Source organism: Chiloscyllium plagiosum, unplaced genomic scaffold (assembly GCF_037043375.1).
Source record: "Chiloscyllium plagiosum isolate Xiang-an unplaced genomic scaffold, Cpla_swu_hap1 HiC_scaffold_16, whole genome shotgun sequence".
NCBI classification, from domain to species: Eukaryota; Metazoa; Chordata; class Chondrichthyes; order Orectolobiformes; family Hemiscylliidae; genus Chiloscyllium; species Chiloscyllium plagiosum.
The window spans coordinates 40667409-40693846 of record NW_028270154.1 but is presented as its reverse complement, the minus strand read 5'-3'; the positions used below and the strand labels follow the sequence as shown (position 1 = coordinate 40693846).

Below are 26438 nucleotides of genomic sequence, written 5' to 3'. Positions count from 1 at the left end.
AAAGACCAACTGCAAATTTTCTCCTTCTCAAACTTGCTGATCCATCTGTGCTCACGTTTCTGTCCCAGCCGTGAAGCAAGCTGGAAGAACATAAATTCTGCTTCCACGTAGACAGTTTAAAGCTTTCTGGACTCAGCACTGTGAATATCAACTTCAGTCCACTAACTCTGGTTTACTATTGTCTTTCCATTTTGTGGAAAGTGTCTGTATGTTGCTTTCAAATTTCTGCTTTCAGTTAGAGTTGATTTATAGATAAAGTCGCCATAATCCCAGAGGACCAGAGAGCTGTTCTCTCACTAGAGAGACAGAGAGAGAGAGAGAGAGAGAGAGAAAAACAGAGAGATGACTGGTGATGGTTTAACCTGTGGTCCACCACACCTCAGACATGGAGAGAGCTCAAGAAGACAGGACCTTCATTGTGGCCTCAGTCGGTATGGAAATTAAGCTGGCCCCAGTTGCCTTGCTAACCAGCCGTCATGGCAACTAAACTAACCGACCTCTGGCTGACCTACATTCTGCTGGTAACACCTACTCTGCACCTATGCTTATATGCTGCTACACATGGTCGGTGGGCATGGAGAATTGTGCAGAAAACTATTAATCAAACCTCAAGCATTGGGAAAACCATAAGCGATTAAATGAGTTAGTAAAAAGTAACTCATTCACTAATGGCAGGAATTCACAGATATGCTTAATTGCCCATTAGTCTATAGTTTAAATTTGATATGGTGTGCCTGCCTGATCTAATAAAGTTTATTCAAGTCACACGTAACTTCAAAAACCCAGTGAGTGAAAGCTGAGTTGGCAACTTATGATTCACTGGTACGGTCCTTTGGATTTCCAGGAGGTTGAGTTGCAGGTTGATAGATTGTTCTGGAAAGCTTTATTTGCATAGAAATTTGACATTCTGAGGGGCAGAGTCTCTGACAGGAAATGCAGAATGCAAAAATACTGGGTCCAAAATCTAAAGGGGGAACGAATCACCAAGATGCAGAGGGACCATTCCTTAAAGTGCCATCACAGGTCTGAATTCTGAAGAGCCAGACATGTGGAAGACTGTGGAGGTGCAAAGATCATGGCAGAATGGGGATCATCTCTAATGTCTTCATCTTTGAGCACTGGAGGAGGAGCCCTGGCTTCTCCACAACATTTCAGATCTCAGTTGAACCCATTGATGCCATGAAAAGTGTGATTGCACAGGGATCATCTCCCTGAGGTTTCCTGTCTATTAGGAGCATTAGAAATTTTAAAATGCATTTGAAGATTTAAACTGAACAGTTTTCTCAGAAAAAAACATGCATTATTTCCAACACAAACACAAAGCCCTTTAAATATGGCATGGCTCTGCAGAACCATCAAAGGATTAGGCTTCCCAGCACTGGAACTGACCTCTGCCAATGTGATCCAGTGAGTCAGCCTGTGTCACACACACCAATGAGCTTGCCACTGTGGAATCAGGTTGAGTTGACCACCAAGGACACCAGATAACATCCAGGCCCAGTGTGGTTACCACAAGGGAAGGACTAAATCCAGGCCCAACTGTACACGACAATTCCTTCTCCTAAACTGGAGTATTCCTTAAACACTCTTTACTTAAAAGTGACAGAATGAATTTGTGTTGTCAGCCTTTCATCATTTTACAGCTATTCTTAGATAATGTCCTCGTGATACAAGCCATGGTTATTGAAGTAAAATCAATTTAAAAGAAAAATCTGTTAGTTTGCTATCATTTTGCTCATTGTATTCATAATTTCACTTACAATGTCTTTCTGCATGCACTATATTTCAAATCGCATGTTTTAGAAAGAATAAAACCACCACTATGATTGGTCTACATCTGCAAGAATTATGTATCTCTGTGAATGCATCTGTGACCAACAAAGAAATAAGAGATATTGATTCTGATAATTATACACACTGCCAGGCTCATAAAATACTTGCGGATTTCACAAAAATCAATTTAATTGAAGATTCTTCCAGCACAGTTCAAAGGCTGCTTCAATATTCATACTCACACAACAATTTACATTGCATAATACAAAAAACCCAAGAAGCCTTTTCTTTGCAAAATTTGAAAAGATTTAAATTACATTTGAACAGATAATATTTTAAAAACTAATGCTATTTTAAATGAAAGAAAGCAAAAAATGTACTTTTAAAAATCATGTACAAGTCCTTTCATATTTCTGAGATAAGTAAACTTAATTTTTTATAAAAAGTTATTATGTACCTGCTCAAACCTTAATTCAATAGTGTCTGGTCATTTCTTAATATAACTTAACAATCTATAGATTTCAGTGTTTTAGGATTTGAAGAAGTCATACCTTGATCAAACGGCTTGCTGGGATTCCAGCTTCTGAAATAATCGTCCTAAAAGAATAAAGAGAAATTTAAAAATCAATAAATTCCTAATCATTTACGTTATCATATTGTCTTAAGATCTTTAAAAGACAGACAGTATAAGTGAGTAAAACATGTCTACATTATGGCTTAATTAACTTCTAAATAGCTATGGATTGCACTTTAGCATTAGCCTACTAAAACAGGAGTGGATTATCACTTGCTATGATGGAAGGGCATGTGTGCTTTGATGATCCCTTCAGCGATGCAGTCAGGAGCTGGTAAGGTCAAGGGGCTGTGGCCAGTCAAAAATGGAAGAAGTCCTCAATGGCAGAACAAGTGAAGAAAGATTGTTTTGGCTAACGGCAAGTTGCATTGAGTTTATTGGAGGGATTCTTGCCATACAGAGATTCCTTATTGTATCTTACCAAATACACCTCATTAACTACCTCCCATAACCCAATGGTGTCCAGTGCCCAGCTCTAGTCAAATCTTACCACATGCCTTTTCTGGAACAACACTGCTTATTCATCAAAAGGCTTGCATCTCTTTTACCTACAATAACTTTAAAAGCACACTGTGCACCCGGACAAACAGCGTTAGTCTGAAGCAGACCAGTACCCAGTCCTGACAAGTCTTCGAGACATAACAGGTAGGGGAAATTGGTGCTCATTTTGCAATCTGGTGATACGGCGGACAGGGTGATGCAAAGGCGAGACATCAACTTCCCACAGGATCACACCAAGTCGACATCCTGCTCCACTATGCCAGCATAAATGCCACCCTCTTTTCTCCGATACCTCACACCTACTCTATCTTTGCTTTTGTAACCAGCTCACAACAAGGTTCACGCTCTACCATTCTTCCGTCACTCACTTTCACTCACCCAACCTCCAACGACGCTAATCCTGCGTGCTCACCCCGCTGCCTACTCACTTGCTCAGGCTAACCCACCATCGGTATCCAAAGTAACAGTTGTGCCACCCACATTCATCTCCCTTAATATCTGTCTCTCTTTCATTCCAGGTGGGTGACAGCCCCCAGCTGGGCAGAAAGAGTCAAGACAGGTGGTGGATAGTTCAACATTCGGCTCCTTGCCCATTATGAGGATAGGACCTTGATGCCGACTGCCCTGAGAGACTGACCGATGGTGAAGAAGTCCCTGAACCAGTAATGGAGGCTGCTCTTGACTTACTATGCCAGTATGACAGGAAGTGAACAGGCCGGAGAAGCAGCCTGGTCCAGCCCATGAGCTGGGTGTGTGTCCCTCACAGCACAGTTTCCTTGCTGTGGCATTACAATGAGAGTTGCCAGTGCAGCCCAAGGTGCAGCATTGAAGTACAGTGTGAGCGTACTGGAGATGTGCCATGGGAATCATAAATGGCGGCATATATCAGATGCACAATCACATGGTCATGGGATGTGGGTAGCCAATGCCAATGGAGCATGTCCTGAGAAAGTGAGGCCCGTATCCAATATGGTGGTCCTTTGTAAGAAGCGGCAAGCTGAAGTCACGCACTCTGACCTCCATGTTAAGAATTCTCAATGTTCAGTTTGTATCATGCATTTGGCAAGATAGGAAGCTAAATATTAATGAGGCAAGCTAGACCATTAACAAGGCATTTAACAAACTATATTCCCCCTTAATTGGCCACTCACTGATCCTTAGCTGGGCAAAAGCAGAAAGGATGCACTGAGCAGCTCATGAGTTGAGATAGTCCTTGCTGGATCTCTTGTCGGATTCTTCCATTAATCTCACCATAGCCCACATTGCCCATTGCTCCACCGCATGTGTCTCACCAGCTGCACAAGTGGAAGAAGGTTGCAGTGGCAAAGTTGGCCATATCACGGAAAACTGACACCAACCAGTCAAACTTGTGTGAGCAATGTGGCCTAAGCTTTCACCCCTGAAACAAAATCATTCACGTTCTTCTACCAGGATCCATTTACTGAGTCCAGTGGATGGTAAATTGTCCATTGGGACGGAGGGGCTGTGAACCTGGGCGTCTCTAGTCAGAAATTTGCACCATGGTGACAGATACATGGAAGTGGTTGGAGAGAGCTATCTTTGGGCAGCAGCATCTGTGACTGACTATCTTCTTCAGGATTCCGTCCACTCAACCTAAATAGGAAGGACTAGAAAAAGTGCCCTAAAGATTGGTTGCCCCACTTTCTCCTTGTTGGGGTCTCCTGTGGAGTTATCATCTTTATGGTAAAAGAAAGAAAACATTAAAATTTGGAACCTTGAATGTTAGAATACTCATGGATAACCTTATGGGAGAGTGTTTAGAAAGAAAAAGAAACTATAATTGCATGAGCTACCCATACTCCATAATGAAAACAGCACCCTCAGTGAGATCTGCTTTCCTAGGAAGGGCCACTTGAAGGGACATAAAAGGGGTCTACTTTATACTGGATAAATGAACTTTGTCACCATGGAGTTGACTATCTAGAATAGGCTCTTTGATACACTGCCGATCTCCTCAATTGTATAAATGAAAGACTCATAAAACTCCACCAACTCAGTCATAATCAATATGTCACCATTATCAGTGCTTATTCACTGACCCTCAACTCCGATGAAGATGTTAAGGAAACATTCTACCTCAACTTGATGTAATTTTCATTGCTACCCCATAAGGAGGAAAGATCATCCTTCTGAGGGACTTTGATAGGAGGGTTGGCCTTCACTCCAATGCCTAGAACACAACCATGGGGAAAGAAAAGAGGGTGGAAAAAGCCAATACAAATGATAGCCTCCTGTTGACAAAGAATGGTTTAGTTCAAACAAACACTCAACATTCTCACTCAGTCACTCAAGATTTAGACCAAAACCTTCTTCTGGGCAGACAAAAGTAAAACCACATGGAAGCATCCTGAGGCAAAGGATATCAACTCCTGGATCATCTAGAAACTCTGCACACATCCAACTCAATCCCAGAACAGGAGGATCAAAAATGAAGCCAGGAGTAACAGGGTCCTGTGCCTAGGCTATTGTCAACAATGCTGATTTGATGGAAACAATGCTGGAAGAGGTGACCTCTAAAAACAAAAATGAGCAGCTTTCATTGCTTGAGAAAATAAGCCAAGATTGCAAGCCAAGAAGGCAGCATCACAGCATCTCTCGTGTGAAGCACAAAGACGAACCGAAATGATAAATGTCATGTGGTGGGAAGAGAAAGCCCAAGACGTCCAATTATATGCTTCCCATCATGATATGCAAGGCTTCTTTGAGGTTATTAGGGCCACTTACTGACGAAAGACAAATGAACAGTATCCACTTTGCTCACAGGATTGAGCTTCGCTTCCTAAGAATGACAATATCATCTGTCAATACTGGAAAAACACATTTGGAGTGATTCCTTCATTGTGAATTTAAAGTGACAACAGACTCTCTCCAGGCTATTGCCCAGAACCTTGTGGTGGAATCTATGGGTGAACCAACATCAGTTGGAGAGCAGAACTATAAAACAGATGAAAAATAACAAAGCCTGTCATACTGACAGTAATCCAGCTGAGGTTTTCAAAGTTAATGAATTTTACTCATATCAACACTCATACATTTGGGAAGAAAAATAATTAATCCCTGGAATGTCAGGAATCTGATCATTGGAATGATTTTCAACAAGGTGAAAAATTGTGCTTTGGAAATTCTCAAACTAATTCCTTCTTGTCCACAGCATGGAAAATCCTGAAATCCATTCTCCTGAATAATCTTTTTCGAGCTGGGGATATCCTTCCAAATACAGAGTATAGATTTAGATCTTTCAGAGAAACCTCAAATATCATCTTTGATGCACAACAATTCCATGAAAAATGCCAAGAACACTAACTAGAATTCTTCATTACATTTTTCAATCTGACCAAAACATTTGATCCAGTAAACCGTGAGGCTCTGTGGGTTGTGATCACAGAATCTGCAAGTCCAAGGAATTCTTTCCAATTCTGAATGATATGAATGCAACTATCAGTACAATAGTAGCATTGAAAAACACGATGCTGGATATCCTGGATGTGAAGGCAGACTTTATATCAACAAGGACCACCATTGATCCCTCTATTGCTACTGTCCTGACGAGGTACTTCTGTGACAAATAAATGAGTTGAAGTTTTTTTTTCCTCTTGTTGGTTCTCTCACCACCTTCCAATGGCCTAGTCTAACAGCAATGCCCTTTAGGACTCAACCATCTTCATCAGGAGTGATACTATCACTAAATTACTCTGAAATACCCCAAGTACATTCTGTGCCCTTGCCACTTTTGATGTATCTCCAAAGTAGTCTTCAAAATGGAGGAGTACTTGTTAGTTAGTTGGAGGAAGTATGGTAGTTGATAATCAGTAGGAGAATTCCTTGCCTATGTTGAGTCTAATTCCATGAGACGTCAAGTCGTTAGAGTCTACATTGAACACTCCCAAACCAACTTCCCCTGACTATATCCAGCATCTCTAATGGATCGGTCCAGCTAATAAGATAGTGTACACCCAGAAATTGTTATATTAGCTACTTACTTCATCAAAGGTGTATTAAATATTGCCCAGATGGGAAATATTTTAACCTTAGTCAGCTACATGCTAAAATTAAGTTGAACATCATAGATATACATGACCTTTGGAATGGAAATAACTGGAGGGTAGTTGCTCATTTGATTTGCAAGTCCCTCAATTTTTTTTCAATTCTGCAAACAAGAGACTTGGCCTGTTCTTGAATGTTGCCAAAACTCATATCAACCCACACTTGGTCAACCAAATATTCCAGCACCCCGTAAACATTTTCTGAGAGATACTTGGGGCTATGTTGAGCATTTATGACATCCCGACAGTCAGCTCTTGCAGAGGCCACCGATGACGAGAAGACACACCAAAGGAGCTGTGCTCATCTTTGTCAAACTGCAACAGGCAATTGTTAACAACCAAGACCTTTACAAGTCAACAATAGTCCTACTCCTACCGCACAGAGTGGTTGTTGGCACTACACTCCTGTACAGCAGTGAGATCTGGACTGTGTATCAGTAACATACAGAAGTGATCAAGTAATGTCATCATTCAGCCCCTGTCACACTCTCAGTATTCAATGGGAGGGATTTCAAACAAATGCTGCAGGGCTTCTTGTAACTGGCTCCACAAGTATTCAGGCAAAACTCCTAAAAAAAAATCAATTTTGATACATTGAACACTGGATGCCAAAAAAGCATCTTCATTACCAGGCCCTCCTTTTCAAACTCTCAAATATTTTCCAATTTTCAGAGAGAGGGTGAAGTCCACAGAGAGGTGAAGATGAACTGTTTCAGTTTTAGTAATATTAATTCAATACTAATTTGTTCAATATTTTACCATTTATGCAAACTGTTCAACATTTTACCATTTATGCAAATTGTTAAGTAACTTATTTTGTAATTCAAGATGGTGCTGTAACATGGTGACATTATCCACTTTTCACTGTATCTAGGTAAAAGTGATAATATAATGAAGAAACAGATAAATAAATAAATAGATGGTCAATGTTTGAGAAGATAAAGGAAGCACTCTGAAGCTCTCCTTAAAGTGTGACAGTTTTGACACTAATAACTGGGAGGAGCTTGCCCCAATGGTTCAACTTGCCCATTAAATGGCATGACATTTTGAGTCACAACATCTTAATGATGAGGCAGAGCAGTGGTAGAGAAGGAAAAAAAATTGAAGTAATTCCTGCAATCTGGATGCCACTACATCATGGGACAGCTTGACCTTCTGTGGCTAAGAACTGTGGGTCAGGAATTGGCCTGTTAATTCATATGAGGACCCATGGCAGGAACTTGCGAACCTGAGTAGATATCACCTGAAATCGAGGAAAGGTCAATGACTAAAGCAGGCGGATGGGCCTCCTGAAAAATGACATTTATATGTAAAAACAAAGTGGCCAGTTCTCCAACATTACAACTTATTAAAACTTATGGTTCACTGATTCTTTACATTAAACAATACAGAATCTATGAAATGTTAAAGCAGCATAATAATTCTTTTGTTAAAAAATGTTCCCATTATTGCATTTAGAGGAACTAAGAATAAAACAATAAGTTAAAACAAAGAAATGCAAATGCTGGAGATTCTGAAACAAAAACAGAAATTACTGGTGAAATTTAACAGGTCTGGCAATATCCAGGGACAGAGTCAACGTTTCAAGTCCAAGATGTCATGTTGAGGTTGTACAGGACATTTGTGAGTCCTCTTCTGGAATTCTGTGTCTTGTTCTGAACGCCCAGTTATAGGAAGGAAATCTTTAAGCTGGAGAAGGTTCAGAAGAGATTTACCAGGATATTGCCGCGTATGGAAGGTTAGCATTATAAAGAACGTTGGATAGGCTGGGACTTCTTCCACTGCAACATAGGAGGTTGAGAAGTGTCCTGATAGAAGTTTATAAAATAATGAAACAGATAGAATTGATGGTAAATGTCTTTTGCCTAAGGTGGGAAATTTCAAGAGTAGGGTGAGAGGAGAGAGATTTAAAAAAGACATGAGGCAAATTCTTTACACAGAGGGTGGTTCGAGTGTGGAATGAACTTCCTGAGGAAGTGGTGGCTGCGGGTGCAATTACAACGTTTGAAAGACATTTTTGCTAGATACATGAATAGGAAAGGTTTGGAGGGAAATGGGCCAGCAGCAGACTGATAAGACTAGTTTAGTTTGGTATTATGTTCAGCATGGACTGGTTAGATTGAAGGGGCGGTTTCCGTGCTGTATGACTCATTATGGCTATGAGTATCATTATGACTCTATGACAGGCAGTTGACTGGCTACTATTCAAAGAGTACACAGTCCCAGTGTTTACAAAGCTCAATGCAGCAACTAAAACAGATATTGACCAAGTAGAATGTAACTTTGATGCCTTGAAAATGATCTCTCTTACCAAACCTTTTTGCTTTGTCAACAGAATACAGACTGTTGAAACAGATTTAGGAAACATCTAAAATTGCCAAAGAGCAGAGCAGAAAGCTACCGTGAGGAGGCAACATCAAATGGTAAGACATAATTCAGTATATCTGGAAGGGAGAGGGCGGTAAAATGACTGTAAGCTTGGCTGAGTGTTGAATCTGCAATTGCAAGTCTGTCCTCAGTATTATGCTCCCACACTATCTGAGGTCCCACATTCACGGGTCAAGGAACACAAGAAGAAACATTCAGCAAACTTCAGCGTGGCATGAACTTCCAGGAGAAGTGGTGAATGCGGGTACAGTTACAACATTTAAAAGACATTTAGGTAAGTACATGAACAAAAAATGTTTAGAGAGATATAGGCCAAGTGCAGGCAGATAGGACTAGCTTAGTTTGGGATTATAGTTGGACCGAAGGGTCTATTTCTGTGCTGTATGACTCTATGACTCTATCTTCCAAAAATCTTTCTCCCTTCACTGCTGGTGGACTGTACCATTCATTCATTAGTTGAACAGTCTAACACTTTTCCTGAACTGCTTAGGAAGTTAGGTGATGGCCCACTGACAGCACAAGTGAAAGTGCTCTGTTAACCCTACAGCACATGTTCCAAGGGCAGAGGGGGTACTGTTAGTTGATTTAAATGATCTGCACACACCAAGAGTTGAAGAATCCAAATGATGTCCTTTTGGGAAGGAAACTGCTTTCCTGACCTGGTCTGGCCTACATGTCATTCCAGACCCACAGTAATGTGGTTGACTCTTAACTGCCGTCAGGACCATTAAGTTTGGGCAATACATTCTGGCCTAGCCAGCAATGCTCCCATCCCACAAATGAATTTTAAAAAATCAAGAGACTAGTAATCTTTTTAATCTCTTTCAAACTATCACAGGATATCGGCAGTAGATGACGTGAACACACGTTCACTAAAGTTTGCTTACCTTGTGTCTGAGCAGTGAGCAGTATAGTTCTAGCTCATCACATGCACCACTCTTCATCATAGATTAAATCCTAAACTACATGGTGCAGTGTAAAAGATAATTGAACATGACAACAGCACCAAAGTAAGCAGCACATATACAATCAGTGTCACACTTAAAGTAATAAGACTCTTCTTCAAAAAAATTTCAAAATTTCATGGCAATATTCAATGTTAAAAGAGGTAATTTATAATCTTCTCATGAGTGCATTAAGTATCCTGTGTATTTAAAAAAAATTACTTGAACTCCAGAAAATTGTGAGGTCATCATATATTGCAGTGCCTATCAAAAATCAAATAGATATGAAGTTCAAAAAAAGTACAAACCTCCACTTCCTGTATAGGTAAGCAAAACAAAACAAAGGAAAAAGAAAGTGTTACAATATTAGAACAGATGCAGGTATTATGTATTATAAAATTATAAAATACAGGACATCATTCAGCCCAACATACCTGGAATGACTCTTTGAAAGAGCAATCCAAATTCGTCCCACCTCCCCACTGTTTCTCAGAAAACCTTTTTTCTTCTTTCAGTATTTATTGAATTTTTTTTAGAAGTCATGAATCTATGTCAATCATTCTTTCAGACATTGCATTCCGGATTACAATAACTCACTTTCCTGTTGCAGTTTTGCATATCAGCCCTGGTTCCTCTCCTGATTACATCACGTCTGTGTGATCTGATTATCAACTCGTCTGAAACCATTTCTCTTTATTTACTCTCATCAAAACCCAACAGACTTTTGCTAGCTCAATAAAATCCACTTTCTAACCTTCTCTTTCTCTAGTCTTTCCATATTAGATTAGATTAGATTCCCTACAGTGTGGAAACAGGCCCAACAAGTCCACACCGACCCTCCGAAGAGTAACACACCCAGACCCATTTCCCTCTGACTAATGGACCTAACACAATGGGCAATTTAACATGGCCAATTCACCTGGACCGTACATCTTTGGACTGTGGGAGGAAACCGGAGCACCTGGAGGAAACCCACACAGACACGGGGAGAATAACTGATGCTTTTCATCCCTCATAACATTCTAATAAATCTGTAACTTCTCTAAGGCACTGATATCTTTCCTGAAGGCTGATGTCCAGAATTGGCTACAACATTTTAGGTTGGGACTAATTGATACTCTAAAAGGGTTAACATAATCTCCTTTCTTCTGAACTCATCTCAGTCCATTATAGCCAGAATTGCTGTATGCTTTCTTATCCACCTTCTCAAATTGTCTTGCTAATGTGAAAGACTTGACCACATTCTCTCAGGTTTGTTTGGTCTGGTACCCCTTTTTCAAGTTGTGCCATTTAGCTTATATTACCTCTCCTTATTCTTCCGATGCTTCTCTGTTTTTTTTTAGATTAGATTCCCTACAGTGTGGAAACAGGCCCTTCGGCCCAACAAGTCCACACCAACCCTCCAAAGAGTAACCCACCCAGACACATTTCCCTCTGACTAATGCACCTCACACTATGGACAATTTCCTGTGGCCAATTCGCCTGACCTGCACATCTTTGGACTGTGGGAGAAAACCGGAGCACCTGGAGGAAACCCGCGCATACACAGGGGAGAATGTGCAAACTCCACACAGACAGTTGCCTGAGGCTGGAATTGAACCTGGGTCCCTGGTGCTGTGAGGCAGCAGTGCTAAACACTGCACCACAGTGCAGCCCATTGACACGGTTTGGAGAACTCTTTTTTAAAATCAAGGGAAAATGCTTCTGTACAGCATTGATGTTGCTAGGATTAGTAACATTATGATCATATTTCTTAGAGTAGGCATCCTGTCATTGTTACATGTCTATCAAGTTTCCATTTCCAAGGCAATATCTGGCACAGCACCAATATCCTACCTATACTGCCAGAAACAAGGGGTGAGAAAACAGTTCAAATTCAGCCGCTTGCAGAACTACTAAGAAGTAAATATCACAACATTTAAATGTAACCTGATTTACTGTTTAAAATCATTGGTTAAAACAGCGAGATTTCAAATGGAATTAACTGGACAAAGTATCTTACAAAATATTTTACCAAGCACCAAGAGAAACAAAATTGGCTAAAAGTTCCCATTCCCACTGATTTATCCCACCGATTATATTTAAATGGTTTGTACATGAACCATTTTGGAGACCTGTTCCATTATTTCATCTGTTTGCTTCCTTCATCTTCCTTCATGTCTCAGTGGCTGGTTATGCTCGGAAAATGTTAACATCTTTAACATGATAAATATGCCTTCTGTGATGTGTCTCACTGTTTGCATCGCTTGAAATGTGAATACAAGGATTGTCACTTGGATCACAAGACCGTAAGGTATTGGAGTAGAATTAAGCATTTGGCCCAGCAAGTCTGCTCTGCCATTCCATCATGGCTGATATATTTCTCAGCCCCGTTCTTCTGCCTTCTCCACGTAACCCTTGATCCCCTTGCCAATCAAGAACTTATCTATCTCTGTCTTAGATACACTCAATAACTTGGTCTCCACAGCCTTTTATAGCAATGAATTCCACAGATTAATCAGTCTTTGGCTAAAGAAATTAATCCAGACCTCCAATGTTCAATAGTAATCAGAAAAAGGAAGAATATTTTATGAGAGCTGGGATGTGAATAGTTTGGGTTTTTACAGGCTACAGTGAGAATGCCGCAATTATTAAAGAAATTACAATTTGCAGTCAGCAAGGAGGCTTAATTTGAAATCCCTGCAAACCATCACCCAACTACAGAGCGCTGATATATCAGGAATCATCCTTCTTTCCCAAGAGACTCCCTATAAGACAGAAAGATATTCCATCATTTTCAAAAGCAAGGGAGAGGAGTGTCCTCAAAAGAACTAATAAATCATGTAATTACTTGATATCCTTCACATGCATTCAAATATTGATGGAGCATGCAGAATGCCACAAGATTTGAAAGTGTCTACAGGCAAGAAATTTCTCCTTCAAACCAGAGCCAATTTTGTCAGAGTAGCTTGCATAGGAGAGATGTTGACCATAGTGCTAATACACCAACCTTCCCACTCCTGGCCACCAGTTCTGTTTAACACTATTTTCTGGAAGAGAACACAAAGTAAGAAAAGAAATAACCTGAAATGTAATTTTCCCCTTTGTTATGATCCCAGCTTCGGTTATTACAGAAAAAGTCAAATACTTCCTCAGCTTCAACAACCTCTTTTCAGGTTTTAGCCAAACACTTTTGATCTGGAACTTTTAAACTAAACTCCTTACACTGAGGTAACTGATTTATAACAATTCTAAACTATCATCTCTTTCTAAGGAACAACTACTTTACTTATCCAGCTTCAACTAAGAATCCTGCATAAGTGTCCAAAGTGAAATTTAAAAAAATTCAAATTATGGTATTTCCCCCAAGTCTCCAAAATACTCAGGATCTTACATCTGAAAGCTTAATGCACTACATCCTTTATATTTGTTTATTCATAAACTTGACTGATATAAACAACTTCCTGAAATTCTGTCTCTCAGACTGTTTTAAAATAAATCACCACGGCTACAGAAATCATTAAACTCCTTCAGACACAGAAAGCCACAAGCAACTAGTTCAAATTCAAACATTCAAACTGAAAAATAAATAATGATAAAATATATATAAATCACGCATCTTACAAATGCAACTTAGCTCAGAGAAACAAAATAAGATGAGACAAGGGAGGGGAACTGAATTGTATTCAGAAACAATAACTGCAAAAACTGTAACAGAACATTAAGAAAGATTAAGTAAATGATAAATTACGAAGGGATAAAACATATTTAAATGGCTAAGTAAAATAAGAAAGGCAATATTATCTGAAAAGAAATTGGTTTGTTATCAGGTTAAACTCTTCACTTGCTTGGCAATGTAACATAGAGTTTGTAAATTAAGAATTTTAGTCCTTTATATATCTTGAAATATCCACATCGGCACCAATGTGTGTTTCAAATTCATAAATCAACTGAAACAGTATTAAATGACTATTATATTATTGACCTGTCTTTATGTAAATGGCCAAATCCTCTGCTCAAAAATATTCTGAAAGAAGCTTGTTAGTTAGAACACTGGCTTTTCACTTGTCTGCCCATTTCAACTCCAGCTCAAATAGCTGAGTGGAAGTTTCTGTGTGCTGGTTGTAAGGATTCTGACATTTCATGTTTAGCACTTCATGTATTTCCAACTACGGGAACACAGTAGCTTGCAGAGGCTTCCTTATGTTCCAGTGGCATTTCGTAATGTGTTGTAAAGCACATTGGGATGTCCCAAAACCTGAAAGGTACTGTGTAAATGTATTTCTTTTCCTGTTCTTTTGTTCCAGTGGTTAAAAAAAAGTATACCTTTTCTATTGACTTGGAATTGTTAGCATTCTGCAGTTGATACAAGAAGACAGGGTTCAAATATTAATTTTGATATGTGAGCCAAAAGTGGAGTAACACACATATGACTCTTTTGAAGTGAACTACAGAGCACAGAAGTGTTTTGTGAAGTGATTCTTAGCCACAGCTAAAACTGACCGACAGCACAAAACATTTGTAAAATGGTTTCTATGGGATTCTGTAATTTGCACTTCATAAGTTTTTTTTAAGTAAGGAATGAACTGATTGGCTACTTTAACTATCTGTCAATTTGCAACATATGTTAAAAAGAAAAACTGAGAGCTAGGATGTTGATCATATTGTGTGAAAGACTTTTTCGACATTGAAACTAGTAACAGCACTAGTTCTGCTACTCTTGCAATGCTGCTATGAATTCAAAGCAGCTAAATATTTTCATCACATTAATTTATAAAAAAATATACTCAAAGATATCCTACCAGCTTTAGAAACCCATCACTGCAGATCAACACTTACTATTGTCAGAATATATTTATGCATTGACCAGAAAATTAAATTCTCACACATCATTGCTCGCTAAGCAAATGGAAAAAATATCTTTCCCCCATCTTACTGCAAATTAAAAATCTTTCAATTTCAAATGAACTTGCACGATTTAATCTTCATAGAAACGTGTTCTTCAAAATTTAAGTAAGAAAGCCATTAAAGAAATATAGAGTTAAGCTAATTATTTAGCTAAATTAGCAAAATCAAGATTACCAACTTGAAAAATGGTATCTGTAAATGGATACTTATAAATTGACTGTTAGAAACTTGACGTGTCTATTGTATCTTGAATTAAAGATTATTTAATAGAATCTCAAGTTAATTGTAGTTTCCAAAATTGTACAATTATATGAACATAACTCAGAATTTATGATACCTTAAGTAATTTTAAAGAGGCTATTTTAACATACCAGTTGGTTTGGAAAGCTTTACAATGTACATCTTTCATAATTTATTCAAATCTGGCTGTTCTTCAATCCTCTTCCCAGCTTTTCTAAGAGCCCCATATCACGTTTCAAGGAAGGCTCATTATATCAAGTATGTGTTGGAAATTTAGCTCCTTTCAAAAGAGTTGCCAGCCAGTCAGAGATGATAGCTGTTGGATGTACCCATCACAGGACAGTGGAATGAGAAGTTAAAGTTGAGGGTGGGTACAATGATAGTTGCAAGTGGGGGTCATGGGAGAGAAGAGTAGCATCAGACTAAAGGGCCTCCAGGATGATTTCCCTCCTCCCCTCTCCACCAAACTTCCCAATGCTATTACAACCAGGATTGCTAGTGCCAGACAATGCGGATGCATATGACAAACCCAACAAAAGCTTGCTTTTCAAGCATTCTACATGGCAACTCCAATATCCATTGAAATGAGGCCTTGATGTGGGCACTCATTGCCTGTATAGGGGCTCCAAATGTCTTCCAGGCAGGAAAGTCATCCTTGAGCCTTCCAATCCGCCAGATAGTTCAGTGGAGGCAGATCAGTCCCCAGCTCCAATCCAATTCAATGCCCTACTCTCACCTCCAAGTTCACTACTGGAGCTATGTCGCTTAAAACCTAAAGAATGTTCCAACAAAAAAAATAAGTAATCATCTGTGGTGTATTAGCTATACATTCTTAAATTGTTGAGGGAAAGAAGAGGAAGAACTAGCAATATAAACAAGTGAAGGATTGAGGGGAAATGAAGCAAGGCACAAGAACAGGAAAAGGAAAGAGGAGACCTGAAAGCCTTTCTGTTTCCTAAGTTTTCATTAAATTCTTACATAACATATAAAGTATAACAACATGAATTATGAACCTGTAAAACAATTCATCAGGCATTAATTGGGTAATGAAGAGAATATACTTCTTAACAGTCTTCTTTCAAAACATAAATGATTTGAATACTGCTGAAAAGGAGACATTCCATTGAATCTTTTTGTCTAGTTTTCATTCGGACAATTTGCAAATAATACCAAAGTAAAAGGAAAACATCATTGATACTGTTTAATTGGTTGACAAGTAGACTCTGCTTGGTAGAGGCATTTCCATGGAGAATGCAACAGTTCATGATATTTGACAGTTAACTGCCAAGCTTTGTTTAAAAGCCTTAGTCATTGGTCCGGGCATTGGCTTGGGAAATGAACCAGTGAATAGCTGACATTCATTTTGTTGAATTGAAACATGCATAACAGAGGGACTCTGTTCTTCCTGTCACCAAAGTATCGAGCACTTTATAATAATATATGTAGTTTTTAGCAAATACAACTGTACTATACTGCAAGCTTGACCATCAAAAATTGGTTAACAACATAATTCTTTGCGCAGTCAGGATTATGTAGCAAATGTTGTCCGATTGTAGAATCATATCTTGTATCAGACACTGTGTCATGAGTTTTTCAAATACAGACTAATTGGATGCTGTAGTGATTGTAATGAGGTCAGCCAGCTGGACCTCACTGAATGTAATTGGGGCTGTGATTTGGTCCAATCAGGGAGCTCTGGCTGACAGGTAAAAAGGGGAATGTCAGAGATACTGACACTGTGATAGTTAATTTTGAATGCGGCAGTACTACAGTTAAGGATTATTGATGTGTAAATGAAAGGTAACTTGGTGACAGGATACCACCCACTGTGGAATTATTTCTGTGGTGATGAGAGCAAAGCATGTTCCTGAGGAAACCCATTTGCAACAGTTGTCTTTGAATCAGGGTAAGCATTTCTCACATCATGCCTTTGTTTGGGAAGCTTGACTTGTTCAACCCTGCCATCGAGGACTGGGCCCAGAATGTGGAAATAACTTTATTTTTCCAGGCAAACAACATTGTGGCAAAAATAAAGCAATGAGTAATTCTCCTGACAGCCTGTGAAGCTGTAGCTTTTTTCCATTATTAGGAGCCTAATTGTCCCTGAGGCAGCAGATACTAAAACCTTTCATGAACTGATGGGCATAGTTAAGGAATATTACAGCCTTAAGCCTCTACTAATTCAGAGGCTCTATGGTTTTCACTCGGCAATTTGAGAACTGGAGGAACTTGTATTGGGATTTTTGACCAGGTTATGAAGACTGACTTTCATTTAATCTTTAATAAGTTGCTAAGAGACCATTTGGTGTGTGGGATTAATGACGTAATCATGCTGACGTAATCTAGTTGAAGTCGAACTGGATTTCAAACAGGCAGTTCAGCTGGTTTTATCATTGGAAAAGATGGCAAGTGGAGCATATGAATTGCAGGATATTCCAATGGATGTGAACACCTCGCCATTCTGAGTGAGCTTGGGGGACACCACTTGAGTGCAGGCAATTGCATAGCCTCACTCAGGGCATACCCTGATCAGAGGGACTTTAGGTCATCCCACAGCAAAACCCCGAAACCAAACCAAACTTCAGCCAAACTGTACAATGTTTCTTCAGGATCGTAGCCAGCAAAACATTGTGGTTGCTGCCTGTATGCGGACTTGAGACAGCAAAATAATCCCATTATATGTAAATTGAGGAAGAAAACTCATAGGCTGGTATCCAAGAGAGTGCACACCCTTGAAATCGCACCAACATCTGGTTTAGAACAGTTAAATTGCTTAGCAATATCCAAATCAGAACCAATCAACATAAATATCTACTTAAATGGTCACCTAGCTCTAATGGAGGTCAATTCTGATGTGGATGTCTTAGTGATTGCAGAATCAATTTTTAACAAATTTGCTCTGGGCTCAAACCCTTAAGTTTCCAAAAGACCTTGGCTAGACTGAGGACTTTTATCAGGGAACCTTTGTAGATTAAGGGTAAAACTTCAGTTCCGCTCTCTTATGAAAAGCAGCTGGTTCAGTTACCACTGATCGTAGTAAAAGGCTTGTGCCCAAGTTTGATGGGGCAAAATTGGTTGTGAGAGATTCACCTCTTTCTAATAGAAAATGGCTGCCTGAGTGAAGTCCTAATTAATCACCCACACGTTTCTCAGGAAGTTCTAGGGACTATCAGAGGAGCCAAGGCCACTTTACATGTCGGCAAAGCAATTTCATAATTCTGCAAGACCCACCCAGTGCCAATTACAGGCAAAAGTAGAGGCAGAAATCAGAAGGTGGAAAGTAAAGGAATCATCAAACCAGTCCAGTTTGCAGAATGGTCTCCCCTAATTGTACTGATTTTGAAGCCTGACGGGTCAGTTCGCCTTTGTGAGGATTTTAAACAAAAATTAAACTGCTGGATAAATAGTCGAGAGTGTGGTGCTGGAAAAGCACAGCCGGTCAGGCAGCATCCAAGCAGCAGGAGAATCGACACTTCCTGTTGAAGGGCTTTAGCCTGCAACATCTATTCTCCTGCTCCTCAGATGCCATCTGACCTGCTGTGCTTTTCCAGCAACACACTCTCGACTCTGATCTCCAGCATCTGCAAGCCTCACTTTCTCCTGCTGGATAAATACCCAATCCCTAATATTAGAGGATTTATACGTAAAGCTGGCATTCTTTCACAAAGTGGAGTCTGCCAACTGGGTCTCATAGAATATGAGTTCCCTGATTGGAGCTGCTAATTTGGATCAATGACAGAGCACTGGTTGGCAGTGTCAGAAATACTGACACTCTGATAGCTGACTCTGAAGAGGCAGTACTAAAGTGAAGGATTGCTCATGTGTCAATAAAGGGTGACTTGGTGACAGGGTACTGGCCTCTGTGGAGTTACTTTAGGTTCGACCAATACTTTGTTTGTTCTGAACAGCTGAAAAAAATCTGCTGTTTCATTTGATCTTTACCTTGGGATATATGGCCTACCCCATGTAACAGGAGAAGGTATCAGGGCTGGAGCCCATGTCTTCCTGCTACCCTGTCAAATTGTAAGTAGGGAAAATCTTAGCAGCAAAACCTGCACTGGGCAGCCATTAGGCTGCTAAGTAGACCAATTAAGGTCAGTGGCTCATGTCACAAGCATTTGTAAACGCTGTGAAGGCTCAGTGCCATGTGAGGAAACTGGTCAACAAAGTAGGCATTTGACTGGTTTCCAGTGGGGTCCTCTTCAATTGGCAGTGGCCCACAGATACTTGCTCCACGTTGGCAGGAATGGTCCCCACTGCAAATTAGTCACGAATGTGGCAACAACCTCATTTGCCAGGATCCACCTGCCTGGCCCCAGGGTGGCATGGTGGCACAGTGGTTGGCACTGCTGCCTCACAGTGCCAGAGACCCAGGTTCAATTCCCGCCTCAGGCGACTGACTGTGTGGAGTTTGCACATTCTCTCCATGTCTGCGTGGGTTTCCTCCGGGTGCTCCGATTTCCTCGCACAGTCCAAAAATGTGCAGGTTAGGTGAATTGGCCATGCTAACTTGGAGTGTTAGGGGCAACGGTAAATGTAGGGGAATGGGTCTGGTTGGGTGTGCTTCGGCGGGTCGGTGTGGACTTAGTGGGCTGAAGGGCCTGTTTCCACACTGTAAGTGATCTAAAAAAAATATTTTCATGTCTTTGAGGGGGGCCTTGACATGATTCGGATTGGGGGCTGTCAAGGTTGGAGAACTGCCAATCCTTTGATTGGAGTAGCAGCTCTCAGGGTGGGTGCTTGGTCCCAGGATCAGCTTGTTAATTGGCTGCTGTCGGCAGAATGCCACCCCAGGTTCCTGCCATGAACTGAAAAGTTCAGGCCCACAGCACGTGAATACAAATGTAGCTCCCAGACTGTAGATAAATGTGTTGGACTCTTTACTTGAAAAGGTTCTGCACTACAGTATCATGTAGATTTCCTGAGCTTCAGCACATCAATAACATGTTCTCCATGGACATTATGACAGATGTTCACACAATGCTCACAATGGAGTTTCAGAATATTCTAGAATATATGAACCACTCGATTCCCAGCTTTTACAAGAATAATTCATTGTTCTAACATTTTAAAAACAATAAGCTCCATATGCATCAGACAAATGTGTGATTAGACTCCAATTGCTCTGTTCAGAGCTTATGAAAAGAGCAAGTATACAAAAAGCCAACACAACTAATGAGGATGCTATAAAAGGTCAATTTTCAGCAAATAAACACCACTTTCTCTTCTTGCTGCAAGTCTAGTTGCTGGATTGAATATTCTCTTTGACTTTGAAGAATTTTGGATGATCAGCACAGCAGCAACCTGATATTTAGAGGTATAATCAGAGAAATATGTATGAACCAGATTCTCCCATTTTGCAGGCATGGTGCTAAATGTGTGCATTATGTATGTATTACAAAAATGTGCAGAACATCTCAAACAAACCCATCAAGCATTCATGACTGAACTCCGCCAAATGAGAAGACTTCAACAAGCCACTAACCTTAACAGTGGCATTGTACAAGAGCAAGGAGGTTATGATGGAGCTGCATATATAAGGATAGTTAGGCCACAGCTGGAATACTGTGAGCAGTTTTGGCCACCACACTATTGGAAGGATGTGATTGCAGTTGAAAAGGTGCAGAAAAGATTCACCAGACTATTGCCTGGGCTGGAACATTTCACTATGAAGATAGATTAAATAGGTTGCGTTTGTTTTCCTTGGAGTAAACAAGGCTTGGGGGACCTGATTGAAGTTTTGAGGGGCACAGATGGGTAGATGAGGAAAAACCTTTTCCAATAATACAGGGGTCAATAACCAGGGGGTACAGCTTCAGGTATGTAACACATAACTTAAAATGGGATTTAATGAATGATACTTTCACCCCAAGGATTGTTTGTATCTGGAACTCACTGCCAGAAAGATGTTAGGGGCAGAAACCCTCAAGATGAGCACTTGAAACAGTGTAGCTTATAAGGTTATGGGCCTTAAACGGGAATAAGGGATTAGAATAGATGGATGGATGTATAACATTCTGGGAGATATATTACCTCCGAAATAATTTCTGAATTTTCGCCTTTATGATGGTATATTTTGCATTAATTTTTTAAAATTTCTTCAGTGGAAGTGAAACACATATTAGAAAAGTATTAACATTCTGCAGTTTATCAATGATTTCATAGGGGAAGCAATGGTCTAGTGGTATTATCAGTGGACTGTTAATCCAAAGACCCAGGTAATGTTCTGGAGACCTGCAAATGGTGGAATTTGAATTCAATAAAAATAAAATAAAAATCTGTAATTAAGAGTCTAATGATGACCATGAATCCATTGCTGATTACTCTTGAAGTAACGCAGCATCTTAACTTGGAACCAAATCAGTGTTCCTATGTTATTGTTAAATCAAAACCCTGGAACTCCTTCCCTAAGAACAAAGTAGGCATACCTACAACACAGATACGGCAGCAACTCAAAAATACACCACCACTGTCTTTAAGGCAATTAACAATAGTCAATAAATGCTGATCATGACAGCAACACACAAATTAATCAAAAGGAGTATGGGTTAAACCTTAAATCTTGCAAACTGGCTAAGAAAATGTTGTTCGAACATAATTCGACAATCTTGAACGATTACAGACAGGCCGTGTCTCATGGATGTAATTCTGTCACAATATAACAAAACATGCCAACTGAGGTTGATAAAGAGAAATCTGGTCAGTCAGAAGTTACAGCATAAAAATGTACAATTAATTCAATTTGAGTTTTTTTATAGAGTTGAAGCAAAGTGGGTGATGCTACGTCCCTGTTCACTCCCCAAACCTCTAATGTTCAACAACTATCTAATTTCCTTTTAACAGAATTTTGAACTCTTTTTCTCAACAATCTGTGGAAGAAAACATGTTCAAAGAATTGTCACATGCTTGGGTTGAATGGCCTCCCATTGTGCTGTGTGGCTCTTCATACTTCATGATTCTATTTTCATGTTAGTATTAACTGTAGCATTGAATAGGGTTGTTTCAGCTCATATGCATTTTTTTTCTCAATTACTTGAAATTTTCAGTCCAATGTTGCTTGCCTGTTAATAAATGTTTTTTCAGATATTAATGAAGTTAACTGAGGCAGTGTGCAGTAGAAAAGTTAACGCTCAGAGTTGGGCACCAGAGATTGGATTACAACAAGTTATTTTCATAATTTAGTTATGAGTTTTTTTTCTGAGAACTAATTTATTTTCAGTTCCTCAAGGTTTTTAAATCACATTTTATTTATTATGTAAATGAAGCAATCACAACAGATTTTTGGGGTTGAAGTCAACAAGACCTATTCCATTACAGTTGGTGGTTAGCACTGCTGCCTCACAGCACCAAGGACCCGGATTTGATTCCAGCCTCGGGTGACAGTCTGTGTGGAGCTTGCACATTCTCCCGGTTTCTGCGTGGGTTTCCTCCAGGTGCTCCGGTTTCCTCCCACACTCCAAAGATGTGTTGGTTAGGAAAATTGGCTGTGTTAAATTGCCAATAATGTTCAGGGATAGGTAGGTTAGGTGCATTAGTTAGGGGTAAGTATAGGATAATAGGGTAGAGGAATGGGTTTGGGTGGGTACTCTTAGGAGGATCAGTGTTGGCTTGTTGGGCTGAAGAGCCTGTTTCTGCACTGTTGGGATTCTATGATTCTATGGTGGTCATCTCAATTCTGCAAAATGGGTTTTTTGCCCAACTTAACACAAGGTGAACAATGCTAACCAATGAAAATATACCTACAAACCAGTTTCTTTTCAAAGCATGGGTTAAAAGCATTCGAGAATCTACTGACATCAATGAACTCAACACATTAGTTTGATCATGAATCCAGCCTTTATTTCATTTTCCATACTATTACACTCAAAAACATAGGGTTACTATTGCACTTGCAGTGAAATCAATAAGAATACTGGAGGTATATTGAAAGGGATATTTTGTTTTTACCACTCCGACTTTAAACAGAAGTCACCTGTAAACTTGGGCCAGAAGTTCTTGTTCAACAAAACTTACAACGCTTCTAAGTCATTTTAAATGTCAAATGAAATCAATTTCACAAGAACGCTATGTCCTCTTAATAATGCATTCTTAAATCCATTTTTTGCTCTGCCAACTTCTGACCATAAATAGACCCAATATAGATTGCAACATCAAGCAATAACTGCAATATCAGCAAGTAATGGGTGATTTGTGAAACTTTTTGGCTACTTGTGTGTTATCTGAACAGAATTTCATTGCTATTCTGTTGTAACAACTCCTCTCAATATTACAAACATATCCTGGTATTTTAGTTTTGTTTTATTAGATTTGAGATTCAAACTGGATTAATTTTATTGACAATATAGATATTTTATAATATTAAATACCAGTGTTAATTTTTATAATTCTGTGATCAAATCATTATTCAAGAAACATGCACTACATAAAGCAGACATTACCAAGCTGCATTTATTATATCAACCTTAATCAACAGATAATGCAAGCCTTTATTATCAACTTTTGAAACATTAATTTCTTACTGCATCAAGGTCATCTGACTGTCAAAGAGAACGTCTTTATACAATAAACTTTAATAATTGTGGAAAACACAAATCTAAAATTGCAGATTATATGAATTTATAAGACAAAAATTCAATTTGAATTTCTACAGAATCTCAAAGAAAGAATCATCGAGGATACTGGATGATTTTTTACACACAGCAAGTTAGGGTGATCTGGAATACATTACCTAGAGTCATAGAGTTGTACAGCTCTGAAACAGACCCTTCTGTCCAACTCCTCCATGCCGACCAGAAATCCTAATCTAATCTTGTCCCATCAGTGCTGGAGTTCATTTCCTCGGAGCAGTAATTACTGCGTTTATAAGCTTTGGCTTTGCTTCTGGAGCTTTAAAAAAAGTGAAAAGCAATGATACTTTAAATTGGAGAAAAGAGAGAGAGAGGGAGCAGGAGACAGAGTGTAAGGAGAGGCCATGTGGGAGGTTGGAGAATGGTCTAGAGTTTAAAAAATGTTTTAAAACTAAGCAGGCCAATTATATCAAAATTAGGCAGGAGCTGGGAAATGTGGATTGGACACAGCTATTTGAAAGTAAGTCCACTTTTGATATGTGGGAGGCTTTCAAAGATAGGTTAAAGATAGTGCAGGATAGGCATGTCCCGTTGAAAGCAAAGGATAGGAAGGGCAAGATTTGTGAACTGTGAATGACAGGAGAAATCATACGACTAGCCAAGAGGAAAAGGAAAGCATACATAAGGTCCAGGCAGCTAAGAACAGAACAGGCCCTGGAGGAATATCGGAAGAGTAGGACCAGTCTGAAATGAGGAATCAAGTGGGCTAAAAAGGGTCATGAAATAGCTTTAATGAGCAGAATTAAGGAGAATCCCAAAGCTTTTATTCTTATATAAGAAGCAAGCGGGTAACTAGAGAAAGGATTGGTCCACTAATGGAACCTGAGAAAATGGGTGAGATTCTGAATGATTACTTTGCAGTGTTCATTGAGGAGAGGGACATGCTGAACATTGAGATTAGAGATAGAAGTTTGATAACTCTGTATCACGTTGACATAAGGAGGGAAGAGGTGTTGGGTAGGCTACAGGTTATTAAAGTGGATAATCCCCAGGACCGGATGGGATCTATCCCAGGTTGCTGAGGGAGGCGAGAGAGGTAATAGCTGGGGTCCTGACAGATATCTTTGTAGCATCCTTAAATACAGGTGAGGTGCCGGAGGACTGGAGGGTTGCTCATGTTGTCCCGCTGTACAAAAAGGATAGTAGGGATATTCCAGATAACTACAGACCAGTGAACCTGACTTCAGTGGTGGGAGAGTTGCTGGAGAAGGTACTGAGGGATAAAATCTATTTATATTTAGAAAAGAATGGGCTTATCAGTAATAGGCAACATGGTTTTGTGTGGGGGAGATCGTGCCTTACCAACTTAATAGAGTTCTTTGAGGAAGTGACCAAGTTGATAGATGAAGAAAGGGCTGTAGATATCATATACATGGACTTTAGTAAGATGTTTGATAAGGTTCCCCATGGTAAACTAATAGAGAAAGTGAAGTCACATGGTGTGCAGGGTGTTCTAGCTAGGTGGATAAAGAACTGGTTAAGCAACAGAAGACAGAGAGTAGTAGTTGAAAGGAGTTTCTCGAAATGGAGAAAGGTGATCAGTGGTGTTCCACAGGGATCAGTGTTGGGGCCACTGTTGTTTGTGATATACATAAATGATCTGGAAGAGGGCACTGCTTTTGTGATCAGCAAGTTTGCAGATGACACAAAGATTGATGGAATAGCAGAAAGCATAAGGCACTGTCAGAGAACACAGGAGAATATAGATAGACTACAGAGTTGGGCAGAGAAGTGGCAGATGGAGTTCAATCCAGGCAAATGTGAGGTGATGCATTTTGGGAAGTCTAATTCTAGAGTGAATTATACAGTAAATGGAAGAGCCTGGGAAAAGTTGATGAGCAGAGAGATCTGGGAGTTCAGGTCCATCGTATCCTGAAGGTTGCTGCACAGGTGGATCAAGTGGTCAAGAAGGCATATGGTTTACTTGCCTCCATCGGACGGGGTATTGAGTATAAGAGCTGGCAGGTCATGTTAAAATAATACACGGGTTAGTTCGGCTGTAATTAGAATACCATGTACAGTTCTGGTTGCCGCATTACCAAAAGGATGTGGACACTTTGGAGAGGGTGCAGAGAAGGTTTACGAGGATATTGCCTGGTATGGAAGGTGCTAGCTATGAAGAGAGGTTGAGGTTAGGTTTGTTTTCATTGGGAAAAAGGAGATTTGGAGGGACCTGATTGAGGTCTACAAAATCATCAAGGGTATAGACAGGGTAGATAGAGATAAGCTTTTTCCCAGGGTGAAGGATTCAATAACGAGAGGTCACACTTTCAAGGTGAGAGGTGAAAAGTTTAAGGGAGATACAACGTGGCAAGTACTTTACACAGAGGATGGGAGGTGTCTGGAACGCGTTGCCAGCAGAGATAATAAAGGCAGGCACGGTAGATTCATTTAAGATGCGTCTGGACAGATGCATGAGTAGATGGGGAGCAGAGGGATG

General features: G+C 39.8%; 1 protein-coding gene across 4 annotated transcripts in view; it reads right to left on the bottom strand.

The window, feature by feature from the left end:
- spock1 (SPARC (osteonectin), cwcv and kazal like domains proteoglycan 1) overlaps positions 1 to 26438 on the bottom strand; it is a 531503-nt gene that overhangs the window by 364339 nt on the left and 140726 nt on the right. For all 4 annotated transcript variants that reach the window (XM_087995313.1, XM_087995312.1, XM_087995314.1 and 1 more), the window contains one exon: positions 2325 to 2370. In XM_087995313.1, coding sequence (XP_087851439.1) covers positions 2325 to 2370 — 46 coding nt within the window. The remainder of the gene's footprint in view (positions 1 to 2324; positions 2371 to 26438) is intronic.